The following is a 17,005-nucleotide window of genomic DNA, read 5'->3' on the forward strand; positions in this document are numbered from 1 at the left end:
CCGATTTTCCATTTACAGTAATGCACTGTAAAAACAAGCAGAAATGTTACGGTTCAAATTTGGCAGCTCAGTCGCTAAAATGTTGTCATAAAAATAACCGTAGTACTGTTTTTCCGTTTACAGTAATGCACTGTAACAACAACCGTAGATTTTCCAGTAAAATTTAGCAGCTCAGTCGCTAAAATGTTATCATAAAAAAAACAGTAGTACCGTTTTTTTCGTTTACAGTAATGCACTCTAAAAGCAACGGACGGAAATTTTACAGTAAAATTTGGCAGCTCAGTCGCTAAAATGTTATTATAAAAATAACAATGGTACCGATTTTCCATTTACAGTAATGCACTGTAAAAACAAGCAGAAATGTTACGGTTCAAATTTGGCAGCTCAGTCGCTAAAATGTTGTCATAAAAATAACCGTAGTACTGTTTTTCCGTTTACAGTAATGCACTGTAACAACAACCGTAGATTTTCCAGTAAAATTTAGCAGCTCAGTCGCTAAAATGTTATCATAAAAAAAACAGTAGTACCGTTTTTTTCGTTTACAGTAATGCACTCTAAAAGCAACGGACGGAAATTTTACAGTAAAATTTGGCAGCTCAGTCGCTAAAATGTTATTATAAAAATAACAATGGTACCGATTTTCCATTTACAGTAATGCACTGTAAAAACAAGCAGAAATGTTACGGTTCAAATTTGGCAGCTCAGTCGCTAAAATGTTATCATAAAAATAACAGTAGTATTGTTTTTCCGTTTACAGTAATGCACTGTAACAACAACCGTAGATTTTCCAGTAAAATTTAGCAGCTCAGTCGCTAAAAATGTTATCATAAAAATAACAGTGGTACCGCTTTTTTTAGTTTACAGTAATGCACTGTAAAAATGACCGTACATTTTACAGTAAAATTTGGCGACTCAGTCGCTAAAATTTTATCATAAAAATAACAATGGTACCGTTTTCCCATTTACAGTAATGCACTGTAAAAACAAGCAGAAATTTTACGGTTCAAATTTGGCAGCTCAGTCGCTTAAATGTTATCGTAAAAATAACAGTGGTACCGTTTTCCCATTTACCGTAATGCACTGTAAAAACGACCGTAAATTTTTTAGTAACATTTGGCAGCTCAGTCGCTAAAATGTTATCGTAAAAAAAACAGTAGTACCGTTTTTTCCGTTTACAGTAATGCACTGTAAAAGCAACGGCCGTAAATTTTACTGTAAAATTTTGCAGCTCACTCGCTAAAAATAACAGTGGTACCGTTTTCGCATTTACAGTACTGCAATGTAAAAACAATTACCCTGAATTTTATAGTAAAATTTGGCAGCTCAGTCGCTAAAATGTATCGTCAAAATACCAGTGGTATTTATTTTCCATTTACAGTAATGCACTGTAAAAACAACAAGCGTAAATTTTAAGAAGAAATTCGGTAGCTCAGTCGCTAAAATGTTATTATAAAAATAACAGTAGTAACGTTTTTCCCATTTAGAGTAATGCACTGTAAAAACAATGACCATACATTTTAGGATGAAATTCGGCAGCTCGGTCGCTAAAATGTTATCATAAAAATAACAGTGATACTGTTTTCCTGTTTGCAGTAATGCACTGTAAAAACGACCGTAGATTTTACAGTAAAATTTGACCATAAAAAAAACATTGGTACTGTTGTTCCATTTACAGTGATGCACCGTAAAAACAAGCAACATTTGTACGGTTCAAATTTGGCAGCTCAGTCGCTAAAATGTTATTGTAAAATGAACAGTGGTACTGTTTTTCCATCTACAATAATACAATGTAAAAAGAACCGTAGATTGTCCAGTAAAAACTGGCAGCTCAGTGGCTAAAGTTTCATCGTAAAAATAACATTTACAGTAATGCACTGTAAAAACAACGACCGTAAATTTTTCAGTAAACTTTGGCAGCTCAGTTGCTAAAATTGTATTGTCAAAATAACAGTGGTATCGTTTTTCCATCTACAGTAATGCACTGTAAAAACAACAAGCGTAAATTTTACAATAAAGTTTGGCAGCTCAGTCGCTAAAATGTTATCATAAAAATAACAGCAGTACCATTTTCCCCCCATTTACAGTAATGCACTGTAAAAACAATGACCGTAAATTCTACGATAAAATTTGGCAGCTCAGTCGCTAAAATGTTATCGTAAAAATAACTATGGTACCGTTTTTCCGTTTACAGTAATGCACTGTAACAACAACCGTAGCTTTTTCAGTAAAATTTAGCAGCTCAGTTGCTAAAATTTTATTATAAAAAGAACAGTAGTACCGTTTTTCTGTTTACAGTAATGCACTGTAAAAACGACCGTACATTTTATAGCAAAATTTGGCAGCTCAGTCGCTGAAATTTAACCATAAAAATAACAGTCGTACCGTTTTTCCCATTTACAGTAATGCATTGTAAAAGCAATGACCCTAAATTTCATAATAAAATTTGGCAGCTCAGTCGCTAAAATTGTATCATAAAAATAACAGTAGTACCGTTTTTCCCATTTACAGTAATGCACTGAAAAACAATGACCGTAAATTTTACGGTTCAAATTTGGCAGCTCATTCGCTAAAATGTTATCATAAAAATAACAGTGATACCGTTTTTCAATTTACAGTAATGCATTGTAAAAACAACGAGCGTAAATTTTACAGTAAAATTTGGCAGCTCAGTCGCTAAAATGTTATCATAAAAATAACTGTAGTATCGTTTTTTCCCCATTTACAGTAATGCAGTGTAAAAACAATGACCATAAATTTTACGATAAAACTTGGCAGCTCAGTCGCTAAAATGTTATGGTACAAATAACTATGGTACCGTTTTTACGTTTACAGTAATGCACTGTAACAAGAACCGTAGATTTTCCAGTAAAATTTAGCAGCTCAGTCGCTAAAATGTTATCATAAAAAGAACAGTAGTACCGTTTTTCTGTTTACAGTAATGCACTGTAAAAACGACCGTACATTTTACAGTAAAATTTGGCAGCTCAGTCGCTGAAATTGTATCATGAAAATAACAGTAGTACCATTTTTCCTATTTACAGTAATGCATTGTAAAACCAATGACTCTAAATTTTACTGGACAATTTGGCAGCTCAGTTGGTAAAATATAAAAATAACAGTTGTACCGTTTTTCCTTCTACAGTAATGCACTGTAAAAACAACCATAGATTTTCCAGTAAAAAACTGTCAGCTTAGTGGCTAAAGTCCTATCGTAAAAATAACAATTACAGTAATGCATTGTCAAAACAACGGCTATAAATTGTACAGTAAAATTTGGCAGCTCAGTAGCTAAAATGTTATCATAAAAATAACAGCAGTACCGTTTTCCCATTTACAGAAATTAACTGTAAAAACGACTGTAAATTTCATAGTAAAATTGGGCAGCTCAGTCGCTAAAATGTTATCATAAAAATAACAGTAGTACCGTTTTTCCATTTACAGTAATGAACTGTAAAAACAATGAACGTAAATTTTACGGTAAAATTTGGCAGCTCAGTCGCTAAAATGTTATCGTAAAAATAACAGTGGTACCCTTTTTCCGTTTATAGTAATGCACTGCCAAAACGACCGTAAATTTTACTGTAAAATTTGGCAGCTTAGTTGCTAAAATTTGATCGTAAAAATAATAGTATTACCGTTTTTCTGTTTACAGTAATGCACTGTAAAAACAATGGCTGTAAATTTTACAGTATAATTTGTCAGCATAGTCGCTAAAATGTTATCGTCAAAATAACATTGGTACCATTTTTCCATTTACAGTAATGAAAAATAACATTAAGTAACAGTAAGTAAGAAAAATTACAGTACTGTAGATTTTAAAGTAACTCGAATTCCATCAGAATTTTACTGAAAAATAACAGTCACATTTTTCCAATAAAAACTAGCAGCTCAGGTGCCAGAATTTAATCGTAAAAACAACATTGGTGCCGTTTTTCGATTTACAATAATGCACTGTAAAAAAATTGCCGTAGATTTTTACCGCAAAAACTAGCATTTCAGTTGTTAACATTTTACCGTAAAAATAACAATGGTACCTTAGATTTTACAGTAACCGAGAATTTCACCATAATTGTATCGTAAAAACAACAGTACTACCTTTTTTGATGTACAGTAATACACTGTAAAAAATGGCAGTCGATTTTTCGATAGTCTCTGGTATTTTATCGTAAAAATAACAGTGGTACTGTTTTTGTTATTTACAGTAATGCACTGTATTAAAAATAGATATTTTTTGGGAAAAAATAAACTAGCAGCTCAGTTGGCAGAATTTTACCCCTAAAAATAACAGCAGTACCGTATTAAGATTTTTAATATTGCACAGTAGGAAACATTTTCGTACAATTTTTTGGTAAAAAACTAGCAGCTCAGTTGCCAGAATTTTCTCATAAATATAACAGCGGTACCGTTTGTCGATTTACTGTAATGCACTGTAGTAAAAATGGCCACGCATGTTTTGATTAAAACAAAAACTAGCAGCTCAGTTGGCAGAATTTTACCCCTAAAAATAAATTCAATTCAATTGACAAAGTAATGTAGATTTTAAATTACTCATTTTATTTACAGTAATGCACAGTTGAAAAAAAAAACAATAGTATATTTTTCAGTAAAAAAGAAAAAAAAAAGAAAATAGTTGCCAAACTTAACTGTAAAAAAAATTGGTTCCATTGTTTTCCATTTACAGTAATGCACTGTAAAAAAAACAACAGTACTGTAGATTTTATAGTAACACGAATTTCATCAGAATTTTATAGTAAAAATATTTTTTTATTTACAGTAATGCGCTGTTAAGAGATACTACAGTGTCAGTAGATTTTACAGCTCAGTCGCCAGAATTTTACCTTCAATTATACAGAGGTTTTAACACCGACTTACTGTAAAAGGAATCACCCTACACACTAAAAAATGTTGGGTTAAAAAATAATGGTTCAGAAAAGGACAAACCTCTTATTTGAGTTATTCTAACTCAACCTTTTGGGTTATTTTTTTCAACCCAACTTTTGCGTTGAATTATTTAACCAAAACGTTGAGTTATGACAACTTAATGTTGGGTTATTCCCAACCAAACTATTGGGTTGAATTATTTAACCCAAAAGTTGGGTTATGCTAACTCAATGTTGGTTGATTCCAAACCCAACTATTGGGTTGCGCAACCCAGAAATTGAGTTAAAATAATACCCTTTTAACCCAAAAAACGGATTGCTCTTCATAATAATAACTTCAAAATGTAACCCAACACTCGCAACTCATAAATCGGGTTGGCAAAATAACCCAGCATTTTTTAGTGTGTAACTTTTACAGTAAAATTGTGACTGAGCAGCCAGTATTTCATCAAAAAATCCACGATCTGATTTACATTGCATTACTGCAAATGGGGGGGGGGGGACATTACGCTAAAATTTTGGCAGCTCAGTAACGAGATTCTGACCGGAAAAATAATGGTACCGTTTTTCCCATTTACAGTAACTCACTGTAAAAAAAACTTGCATGTCAAAATTCTTCGGACTGCGCCTCCAGTTTTTTACCGTAAATTCTACAGATTTTTGTGTCGGAAAACGTAGAAACGCGCACACACGGGAAGAAACAGGCGTAAATCTGCTGGGATCAATGTGATCAAGGAGCAGAGGAGAGGGTAAGCAGAACTTCTGTAGAAAACCTGAAGTTGCATATCCCGTAGTCCCGCCCCACACTCGCGCTTCACAAACCGCTTCCTGTAAAAGGTTTGGAGGTTGTCAGCCAGACGCTGCTTCCTGATTGGCTCGCGTGGGTGGGTCAAAAAAACTTTGGCTACAGAGTTAGGTGGCTTTAGTCCTGGAGAGTCCCGAACATGACATGTACGTTGGGAACTGTTGGGGCGCCGCCTTCGTGGATCTGTATCCAGACGGCGGATCCACTGCGGGATTGGACGACGTCTGTTGTGTCTGAGGTCTTCTATCCGCAAACTTCCAGAAAGACAAAAGAGTTTGCTCGCGGGAAACTCTTCCCAGAGTTCGGCTTTGACTCCATTTTGGAATTCCCTTCCTGTTCCTGATGCTCACTGGGCGGTTCGCCGGTTCTTGGCGCTGAATCCGGCGCCGCTTCCCAGTCTGCTGTCAAACGGCGAAGCGCACGTGGCGGGGTCGTTGTCCGACAGGTATCTGGACTGCGGTTGGTCGAAGGTGAATTGGGGCAGGGGGATGCATTCCCTGGCGAGAGAGGCGTGCCTGGCGCCCGGTTGGAGGTGGCGGGTCTGGGAGGAAGGCGTCGGGAGGAGAGGTGCGTGCGGCTGGATGAAGATATTCGGACTGATGGGGATGGGCGGGTGCGTGGGTGTGGACGGGTATGGAGGGGTGTGCATGCGTGTGGGCGTGGACGCCGGAGAGGGCGTCAGGGAGTGCGGTACGAGCACTCGGTGCACCGGCGAGGGCGGCTGTAGGTCCGTCGAACTCTCTTGGGTGTGTGCGCTCAGGTCGTAAGATGGCGTCCGTCGTCTCAGCATCATGCTGCAGTCGGCCAGTTTAGGCGGCGAGGGCGGGTGCTCCCGCTCGGAAGGAGGATGAATGGAAATGCAAGGAGGACTCGTCTTCTTCTTGCGGTGTCCGCCTCCAACCGACTGCACCCTCATAGGGAACGTTCCCTTCTCCTTGTGGTGTTTGTCGACTTTAAGGTGTTTGTCTTGAGGCAGGCACACCTCGATAGAGTGGCGCCGATGCTCGTCCGAGTAAACAGCGGACAACAGTGAGGGCTCGCGCCTGCTGTCCACGCTGAAGCCTTTCCGGAAGTCCCGGTCCTTCTGGTCCGCCTCTAAAAGCCTGGTGGAGGCAACAGGCGAGGAAGTGGAGTCAGTGTAAGGAGAAAGGGAGTGGCTACGCAGCGCCTTCCCCCGGATGTCCTCCCTGTTGCCGGCGTCGCCGTACTGCCAGCGGCGGGCCAAGCTGGTGATGTGACACACCTCCTCGTCGACCGGGTCGACGAGGGAGGCGGCGGAGGACGGCCTCGGCCTGTGGAGGCTGCCGGTGCGGAGCAGGAGGCGCGGGGAGCGGGGCGGCGGCAGCAGAAGCAAGGGCGATGGCGGCGGAGGAGGCAAGGGAACAGGGGAGGGGCTTAAAGGAGGGAGAGGAGAAGGATTGAGGGGGAGGAGCGGTGAAGGCGACAACGGCGGGAGATGGACGGGCCGCTCGTGTTGCTCGCAACTTTGGACTTCCACAGAATCCACTTTCACCGCCACCTGCAACGTCCAATCAGTCTTTTACACATGACACTATGGAGGCTCCTCATATGGGACATAATGTAATACATATTTAGTTAAATGTGTCATTTATCGTTACCAATAAATACATACCTATGTTAGTAAATTTGTATTGACGTTAAATAATTAATTAATTATTCATTTAATTATTTCATGATTTAAATGACTATTTCACAATTTAAATATTTATTGATTGATTGATTTACTCACTGGATCGGTTCGCAGCTGAGTGTGAAGCGACTGGGATGAGAATCAGCACCTCCAAGTCCGAGTCCATGGTTCTCGCCCGGAAAAGGGTGGAGTGCCATCTCCGGGTTGGGGAGGAGATCTTGCCCCAAGTGGAGGAGTTCAAGTACCTCGGAGTCTTGTTCACGAGTGAGGGAAGAGTGGATCGTGAGATCGACAGGCGGATCGGTGCGGCGTCTTCAGTAATGCGGACGCTGTATCGATCCGTTGTGGTGAAGAAGGAGCTGAGCCGGAAGGCAAAGCTCTCAATTTACCGGTCGATCTACGTTCCCATCCTCACCTATGGTCATGAGCTTTGGGTTATGACCGAAAGGACAAGATCACGGGTACAAGCGGCCGAAATGAGTTTCCTCCGCCGGGTGGCGGGGCTCTCCCTTAGAGATAGGGTGAGAAGCTCTGTCATCCGGGGGGAGCTCAAAGTAAAGCCGCTGCTCCTCCACATTGAGAGGAGCCAGATGAGGTGGTTCGGGCATCTGGTCAGGATGCCACCCGAGCGCCTCCCTAAGGAAGTGTTTAGGGCATGTCCGACCGGTAGGAGGCCACGAGGAAGACCCAGGACACGTTGGGAAGACTATGTCTCCCGGCTGGCCTGGGAACGCCTCGGGATCCCCCGGGAGGAGCTGGACGAAGTGGCTGGGGAGAGGGAAGTCTGGGCTTCCCTGCTTAGGCTGCTGCCCCCGCGACCCGACCTCGGATAAGCGGAAGAAGATGGATGGATGGATGGATGATTGATTGATTTATTAAATTAAATAATTTATTTTTTAAATATTGTCCCATTTGGCCTTTGTCATCGCATAAATGTATTATTTATTTATTGGTTGGCAGATTCTAACACCTGATTGGTTACCCGGCATCTTCACTTGCAATGATTGGACTAGAGCCGTGTTAGCCCCGCCCACTGACTGGACGCGTGAGTTTGACACACTAAAAATGTTCATTGGAAAAGTATAAGCCACGAGTTACAATATTTTTACAGTTACATTTACAGTTATTTACTGAAATATTATTTTAATTACAGTTATTTATGACAAAATCAAATAGATGGCACCTACTCAGTGGCCTAGTGGTTAGAGTGTCCGCCCTGCAATCTGTAGGTTGTGAGTTCAAACCCCGGCCGAGTCATACCAAAGACTGCCACTCAGCATGAAGGGTTGGAATTTGGGGGTTAAATCACCAAAATGATCCCGGGTGCGGCACCGCTGCTGCCCACTGCTCCCCTCACCTCCCAGGGGGTGATCAAGAGGATGGGTCAAATGCAGAGGACACATTTCACCACACCTAGTGTGTGTGTGACAATCATTGGTACTTTAACTTTAAATTTAACTTAATGAACAAATGTTTACATAATTATGTGTCATTGAATAGTCAGGTCATTAAATACATCAATATATAAAATAAATAATCGTATTAATCGTGCAATGATTAATTAGATCATAAAATAATAAACTCAATAATGAATTAGATAAATATATATATATATTTATTTGTGTCATTAAATGTTCAAATCATTAAATAAATCATTTTATTATGACAAAAATAATAAACTAATTATGAAACAAAAGAAATCATAAAAGAATGCAATCAGTGATGATTTAAATTACAAGATATTTGTTTGTCATTAAATGTTCAAGTCCTTAAATAAATCATTACATTATGAAATAAATAATTAAATTAATTGTGAAATACTTAATTAAATCATGAAATAATAATATTACAAACAAATCAATCATAAAATAGTAACTTATTTGTATAATTAAATATCAAAATCATTAATTAAATTATTATTGTATTAAATATTTTAAATAAGGCTTGATATACACAAATAAAATAATGAAATCACAAAATAATTAAATATAAATGTATATTAAATAATTATTGACATATTTATTATGTATTGTTCCTAATATAATTGACTGAATGACACATTTAAGTAATTATTTGAAAATTCATTCTTTTCTTTTCTTTTTTCCACATGTTCAAATTTGCGTGGGCGCCACTCACCTGTCTGCGCATTGCCCGAGGGGATGGGCCAGGCGTGGGCGGTGCCAGGCGGGGCAGGTTGACGGAGGGAAGGAGGCGGGGCCGGACGGGGGAAAGGTCGGGGACCTGCAGCAGAGTGCGGCTCTCACACGGCTGGGAGCGGACTGACGTCAGCGAGCCTGAAATGTGGAAATATTTCTTGTATGAAAAGTCATAAATGTCCAAATGTCATTCTTAAAACATCAGAGCAAGTCTGGTCAGTTGGAATCATCTAATTGAATATACTTAAAAAAAAACTATTTGAATACTTTGCCTCGAGAGAATCTCTGACCGTCAGATACCTATGAAAGTAGAATTGTCTCACATCAACGTATATATATCAGTATGATATTAATACATATGCATTTTTGAATAAATATACAAATACAAATACAAATGTGGTGTACAAATAAATCAAGAATTTGTATAAATAAACGTGTTTTTGTAAATATATTTTTGAGATTTTAATATAAATATGCTTGATTTTGTATTTATATTTGTATTGAATTTGCATATTCCTACCACAAACCAGATGCACAAATAAATGTGGAGTTACACACTCCCCTAAACAACCAGCAGAGGGCACTGCAGCCAGAGCGGTCTGGGTCACAGACATGGTCAGACACTGGCGAGCCAATCAGAGGCACACTAGGGAGGGTCATATAGTGGATTAAATGGATGGGTAAGTAATAACTAATATTGATAACTGTTTCAGGTGTGTTGTAGTAGTGCCATGGCTGCATCTACTAGATAGTTTAGTCAGTCACTCAGCTTTTACAGGTGTTGATGTGACGACGACGTTTGGCAACATACAAAATATCTAACAAAGTAAAAGTGGTATTTGGAGAAAAAAAGATCCTCCAGTAATGTACAGATACAGCATTTCAGTACTACTACTACTACTAGTGAAGTAGGCCTTAATAGTCTTGACCTTAGCTCTACTTCGTTAGCTGCTAGCTGGCTAACGTTGCCAGACGTCGTCGTCACATCAACATGCATTCAGTCTGTTTGTCTTCTACAAGCAGAACCAAAGCCAACGCGAGTAGTAAAGAAAAATATTCCCTTAATTTTTATTGTAAACGAAAAAGTCTTTTAGTTTTAGGCAGGCTTTGGTCACCTAAATTTATTCAGTTTTAGTCTACTAATTTTCATATTTTAGTCAGCTAAAGCTATGGTCAATTTAGTCGACTAAAATGTAAAATCTAAAAAATAAGATATCTTTAAAGTTTCCTTGTCTGTGAAACACAGGCTCACATTAAGACATCGTGAGGAACATTTTTGTCTTTAAGATTTATGCTTTTTAAAAGTATTTTACAAACTTTCACTTCTACTTTTATAGTATCGTTTAAACAACTATTTTTAAATAAAGTTTTATAGTAAACTTGTATATACTTGCAGTACTAAAAGTAATAAAACCTATGTTGTCGGGAAACAAGTTGAAAGATGATGTCCGATTTGCACCGAAACATAAGTACCGTATTTTTCGGACTATAAGTCGCAGTTTTTTTCATAGTTTGGCCTGGCTCCAGTGTGACTTATATATGTTTTTTTCCTTTTTTATTATGCATTTTTGGCAGGTGCGACTTATACTCCGGTGCGACTTATATTTCGAAAAATACGGTATCTGATAAAGAATGATATATTTTACTGGGTGTGTTTTAAAGTTATTTGATGATATGGCAAAGTTGTCAAATGAAAGTCAAATAATACTAGAATATATGTATGTAAAGTTTGAAAAAAAAAAAAAAAAAAAAAAATTATGATCACTTTAAGAAGAACATGTATGTTTTAGGACTGTTAGAGGAGCGAGAGGGTGAGGTCCCCTCAGTTTGAGCTCTACTGAAATATTGGCAGGATGAAAAAAGGAGGTTTAGAAGAACTGCCATTGGTGGAGGTCTTGGGGAAAGTCTTCCTACTTTGGAAACCCCCCCCAAAGAGTATAAAACAGAGGTGTCTAAACATTTTGACTTGGGGGCCGCATTGGGCTAAAACAATGTGGTTAAGGGCCGAAAGCCGACTGCATGTAACCTAACTATATAAATATATATATATATATATATATATATATATATATATATATATATATAATATACACACACACACATACATACATATATACACACACACAATATATTAATATAATTGGATATTAAGAGTATGCAAAAGTTTGACTTCTACCTTGTTTACTTCTGTGACAACCTCCTTAAAGTTGTGTAATAAATCAGAATTATCAAGCAGTTAAAATGCACCAAACATGGATAAGTATGGAGAGTCTTAAGCATTTTCCTATCATGTTTTGTCATTTATTTTTATTTTTATGGTGATTGGACATTTTTTATAATATCCACAAAGTTCAGTGACCATGTCTGTTTACATTTTGTGTTGGTTGGATGTTTATGAATTTTTTTTAACAATAACTAGGGAATGTTGTTTGCATTCGGTATATAAATAGATTCTGCACATTCCAAACATTAAAAGTCTTTGACCAGGAAAAACGCATGTTGTCCACTAGATTATGTTAAAATAGCAGCATTTAAAATGTTATACTTTTAAAATGAATAAAAGATTCCTTATTAAACTCATGACGTCTCGCGGGCCAATTTGAAGAGACCAGCGGGCTGCATTTGGCCCGCGGGCTGTACTTTGGACACCCCTGGTATAAAAGATGAGACAATCTGAACATGGAGGCTTCCTTGTGTGAGATCCTCACGACAATATGTCGAACTGAACAGCGGACAAAGAATTGGCCTTTACCATGATTTCTTCTGCACCTATGGACTGAAACAAGACTCTTTGGTTCGTGTGAACGGACTGCAACAAAGAACCTCTTGTTCCGCAGAAGAGCACGGACATACCCCAGCCCCCATCCCGCGCCTTCGACGCTTCACCCCACGTGGTAGGGGAGATGGACGGCTGAGCAGCGCTTTAGATAGGAGCAGCCTGCCACCGTAGCCCCCACTCCCTCCCCTCAGTTACAAGTTTTGTGGATTCTATATAACATGTTTATGTGTGTTTATGGCTATTTATTATTTTTTTTCTTGGCCTCAGTCTGGACCCCTTCCCCAGTCTGAGACTGAACCTTTTTTTTACTCATCCCCCCCACCACAGTGTTTACCTTTTCCCCACCTTTCTAAGGGGCGCCGGAAGTTGGCTGACCCATCAGTGTTCCTGTTCTGTCTCCCTGTAATGTATGTCTGCTCTTGAAGGGGACTGTGCCGAAAATCAGAATTTAAAGTTAAAGTTAAAGTACCAATGATTGTCACACACACACTAGGTGTGGCGAAATTATTCTCTGCATTTGACCCATCACCCTTGATCACCCCCTGGGAGGTGAGGGGAGCAGTGGGCAGCAGCGGTGGCTGCGCCCGGGAATCATTTTGGTGATTTAACCCCCAATTCCAACCCTTGACGCTGAGTGCCAAGCAGGGAGGTAATGGGTCCCATTTTTAAAGTCTTTGGTATGACTCGGCCGGGATTTGAACTCCCAACCTACCGATCTCAGGACGGACACTCTAACCACTAGGCCACTGAGGGACCAATAAAGTAAACGATTGAAATTAATGAAACATCAACGTTGAGCCACTCTCAAAGGTGCCACCCGAGGAGTGGAAGGGGCGGAATCACACCAAAGTGGATACAGCCAAGACCGGGGTTACCTTTCCAAGGCGCGGCCATCTCGGGAGCCAACTACAGCCTTGAGAAGTTTCGGAAGGGACTGTCAACCCGAACAATCGACACTTCACCGAGCGGAAGCTTTTTACTTTTGGACTTTCTCCACGGCATAATGGTAGGGACAAAGTTACAAAGACTTTCCTCGGAGATGATCGCTTTCTTTTATTTCTACTCTTTGTGAGCTCATTTGCCAACTTATCTGATTCATCTCAATTTACCGGTCGGTCTACGTTCCCATTCTCACCTACGGTCATGAGCTTTGGGTTATGACTGAAAGGACAAGATTACGGATGCAAAATGAGTTCCCTGCGTCTGGTGGTGAGGCTCTCCCTTAGAGATAAGGTGAGAAAGATAGGGTGAGAAGCTCTGTCATCCGAGAGTTGCTCAAAGTAAAGCCGCTGCTCCTCCACATCGAGAGGAGCCAGATGAAGTGGTTCGGGCATCTGGTTAGGATGACACCCGGACGCCTCCCTAGGCAGGTGTTTAGGGCACGTCCGACCGGTAGGAGGCCACGGGGAAGACCCAGGACACGTTGGGAAGACTATGTCTGGCCTGGGAACGCCTCGGGATCCCCCGGGAGGAGCTGGACTAAGTGGCCGGGGAGAGGGAAGTTGTCATGTGTTGACAAACGACGCATCATAGAAGACGCAGGAGGTTGTTGTGACTTTAGGGATGCAGATGGACGAGGAAGCAGCGTGAATTAAAAAGGGGTATTTATTAATTAAAGAAGCGAAAACAAAAGGCGAGAGCAGAAGAGATAGCCAGACTATGACAGACACAAAACAAAATGCTGGAACACAGCAAAAAAAAAACACTTACTATGAACTGTGGAGCAGACGACGTCCACAAAGTAGGAGCGTACTAGAGCGCAGCGTGACAAAAGATCGTCTGTAGTCACCAGTGAACAGATAACAGCAGCATCAACAATGTCCCGACAACCAAGGTAGAAAAAGGATCAACTTAAATAGTCTTAATTGCAAACGGAAAACAGGTGAGGGGAAATGCTCTGGGACAGAAGTGAAGCAGCTACGGGAAAACACCAACAAAATCAGAAGAGCCGCCAAAATAAAAGCAGAGGATAGTATAGGTTTTTTTTCACTGGCGCTCATCGAGGGCGGACGCTCCCTTTTCCTCTCCCTTATCTCTCCTGCTTGCTTATTTATCTTGTCTTAACTTTCTTGTTGCCTCTTTTTGCACTGCTCACCAAATCTAAACATTGGAACTAATTAACTGGCCTCAACGAAGTTGGCAAGATCTTGGGTTTGGGGGAACATGCTTGTCGTGACGGAGCGGTTGTTGCTGGACACACGACGGACTCTGGGGAGAAGAAGGAGTGCCCGGTGCCTGGCGACCCTTACAGTCGAGGACATGAAGATATCCACCTATTTGGAATTATGACAACAGGACATCTGCTGATTGGAGTAAGCGTTGCTCTGGTTTGTCGACAAATTGGAAGTTGCTGGCAGTCTTCAAAGTACCCCAAAGCTGCCACAAATGATTGGAGGATGCGGGAAGAACTGTGGACACTTGTGATTTGGATAACATCGGACTGTCTGCCCCAAAGGATGAATTTTGAGGACCAGTCATAGACAACTTAGAGTGAAAAGCACATTTTATTTTCACTTGCATACAAAACATTCTAACTTGGATTGTTTCCCTGGCTTTGAGACTCTCCCGAAGAGACAGTGTGGCGAAGGCACAACAAACTCCCTTCTTGTCTTTCAAGGACACACACCTGTTGTTGTTGACTTTGGACGGACTATCGGCTGCACGACATCAAGGCCGCGGAACAGAGACACGCGGCAGGCTTACACACACACATGCATCCACAAAAATATACGCCACACACACATACCCCACCCCCCATCCAACGCCCTAGACACGAATCCCTTAGGGGTGATGGACGGATGGGCAGCGCCTGAAGAGCTTCAGCCTGCCACCGTGACGCCCACTCCCTCCCCTCTGTTGCTAGATATCTCGAGATGTACGTTGTAATTAGGGATGTCCGATAATGGCTTTTTGCCGATATCCGATATTCCGATATTGTCCAACTCTTTAATTACCGATACCGATATCAACCGATACCGATATCAACCGATATATACAGTCGTGGAATTAACACATTATTATGCGTAATTTGGACAACCAGGTATGGTGACGATAAGGTACTTAAAAAAAATAAATAAAGATAAAAAATAAGATAAATAAATTAAAAACATTTTCTTGAATAAAACAGAAAGTACAACAATATAAAAACAGTTACCGTATTTTTCGGAGTATAAGTCGCATCGGAGTATAAGTCGCACCTGCCGAAAATGCATAAAAAAACAAAAAAACAAAAACATATATAAGTCGCACTGGAGCCCGGCCAAACTATGAAAAAAACTGTGACTTATAGTCCGAAAAATACGGTACATAGAAACTAGTAATTAATGAAAATTAGTAAAATGAACTGTTAAAGGTTAGTACTATTAGTAGACCAGCAGCACGCACAATCATGTGTGCTTACGGACTGTATCCCTTGCAGACTGTATTGATATATATTTATATATAATGTAGGAACCAGAATATTAATAACAGAAAGAAACAACCCTTTTGTGTGAATGAGTGTAAATGAGTGTAAATGGGGGAGGGAGTTTTTTTGGGTTGGTGCACTAATTGTAAGTGTATCTTGTGTTTTTTATGTTGATTTAAAAAAATTAATTAAAATAAATTAAAAAAATAATAAAATAAAAAACCTGATACCGATAATAAAAAAAACTATACCGATAATTTCCGATGTTACATTTTAACGCATTTATCGGCCGATAATATCGGCAGGCCGATATTATCGGACATCTCTAGTTGTAATATGTATATGTGCTTTGCTATGGAGGTTGTTTTCCCACTCCAGACTGGGCCCCCTTAGGAGCCCAGGCGACCCATCAGCGTTCCTGTTCTGTAACCCTGTACACTGTTTGTTTGTCTAATCTTGAACGGGTTTGTGCTTAAAACAAAAAATCACTGCATATTCTCTACTGCTCGCTAGTGTTACCATATCTGAGTTATTGTGCAGAAATATGGGGAAATAACTACAAATGTGCGCTACATTCGCTAACCGTGTTACAAAAAAGATCAGTTAGAATAATACATAATGTTGGATATAGAGAACACACAAACCCTTTATTTATTAAGTCAGAAATATTAAAGTTTGGTGATTTGGTAAAATTGCAAACAGCTAAAATGATGTACAAAGCAAACTATAACCTGCTACCAAAGAATGTACAACAATTCTTCTCAACTAAAGAGGAGAAATATAACCTTAGAGGAAAAAATAATTTAAAACATTTATATGCACGTACAACACTTAGAACTTTTAGCATATCAGTATGTGGAATTAAATTATGGAATGGATTAAGTAAAGAAGTTAAAAATTGTACTGATATGATCCAGTTTAAGAGGTTGTTCAAAATAATAGTGCTTACAGAGTACAAAAAAGAAGAATTATGAGAAATACTTTCAACCTTATTGAAAATAAGGTTGAAAGTATCTCAGTATGTTAATAATGACTGAATTAATTAATTAATTACATATTACAAAACTGTTGTATACTAATTCATAGATGTTATTTTATTATATAAAAGGTCAGTAAATGATTCTATATATTTGTAAACGCTTGAAGTGAGAAAGGGGTAGGATTAAATAAGCTTTGCTTCTTCCTACTCCTTTTCGGGCATGATGTAAAATGAAATGATATGAAATTGTGTGATGTATTATGATGTAAGTGTGTTCATGTTCGAAATAAACTAAAGAAAGAAAGAAAAAAAGAAAAGAAAACAAAGTTTTGTTGTACTTGTGCAATGA

At 39.3% G+C, this 17,005-nt stretch overlaps 1 protein-coding gene across 2 annotated transcripts in view; it reads right to left on the reverse strand.

Moving 5' to 3' along the window:
- Positions 1-17,005, reverse strand: part of cacna1ha (calcium channel, voltage-dependent, T type, alpha 1H subunit a) — a 347,520-nt gene that overhangs the window by 152 nt on the left and 330,363 nt on the right. For both annotated transcript variants that reach the window (XM_061981581.2, XM_061981580.2), the window contains exons 37-38: positions 9,473-9,630; positions 1-7,204 (exon numbers count right to left, since the gene is read on the reverse strand). The exon at positions 1-7,204 is cut by the window's left edge and continues 152 nt beyond it. In XM_061981581.2, the coding sequence (XP_061837565.2) occupies positions 6,032-7,204; positions 9,473-9,630 (1,331 nt within the window). In that variant the 3' untranslated portion in view covers positions 1-6,031. The remainder of the gene's footprint in view (positions 7,205-9,472; positions 9,631-17,005) is intronic.

Source organism: Nerophis lumbriciformis, linkage group LG24 (assembly GCF_033978685.3).
Source record: "Nerophis lumbriciformis linkage group LG24, RoL_Nlum_v2.1, whole genome shotgun sequence".
Lineage (NCBI taxonomy): Eukaryota > Metazoa > Chordata > Actinopteri > Syngnathiformes > Syngnathidae > Nerophis > Nerophis lumbriciformis.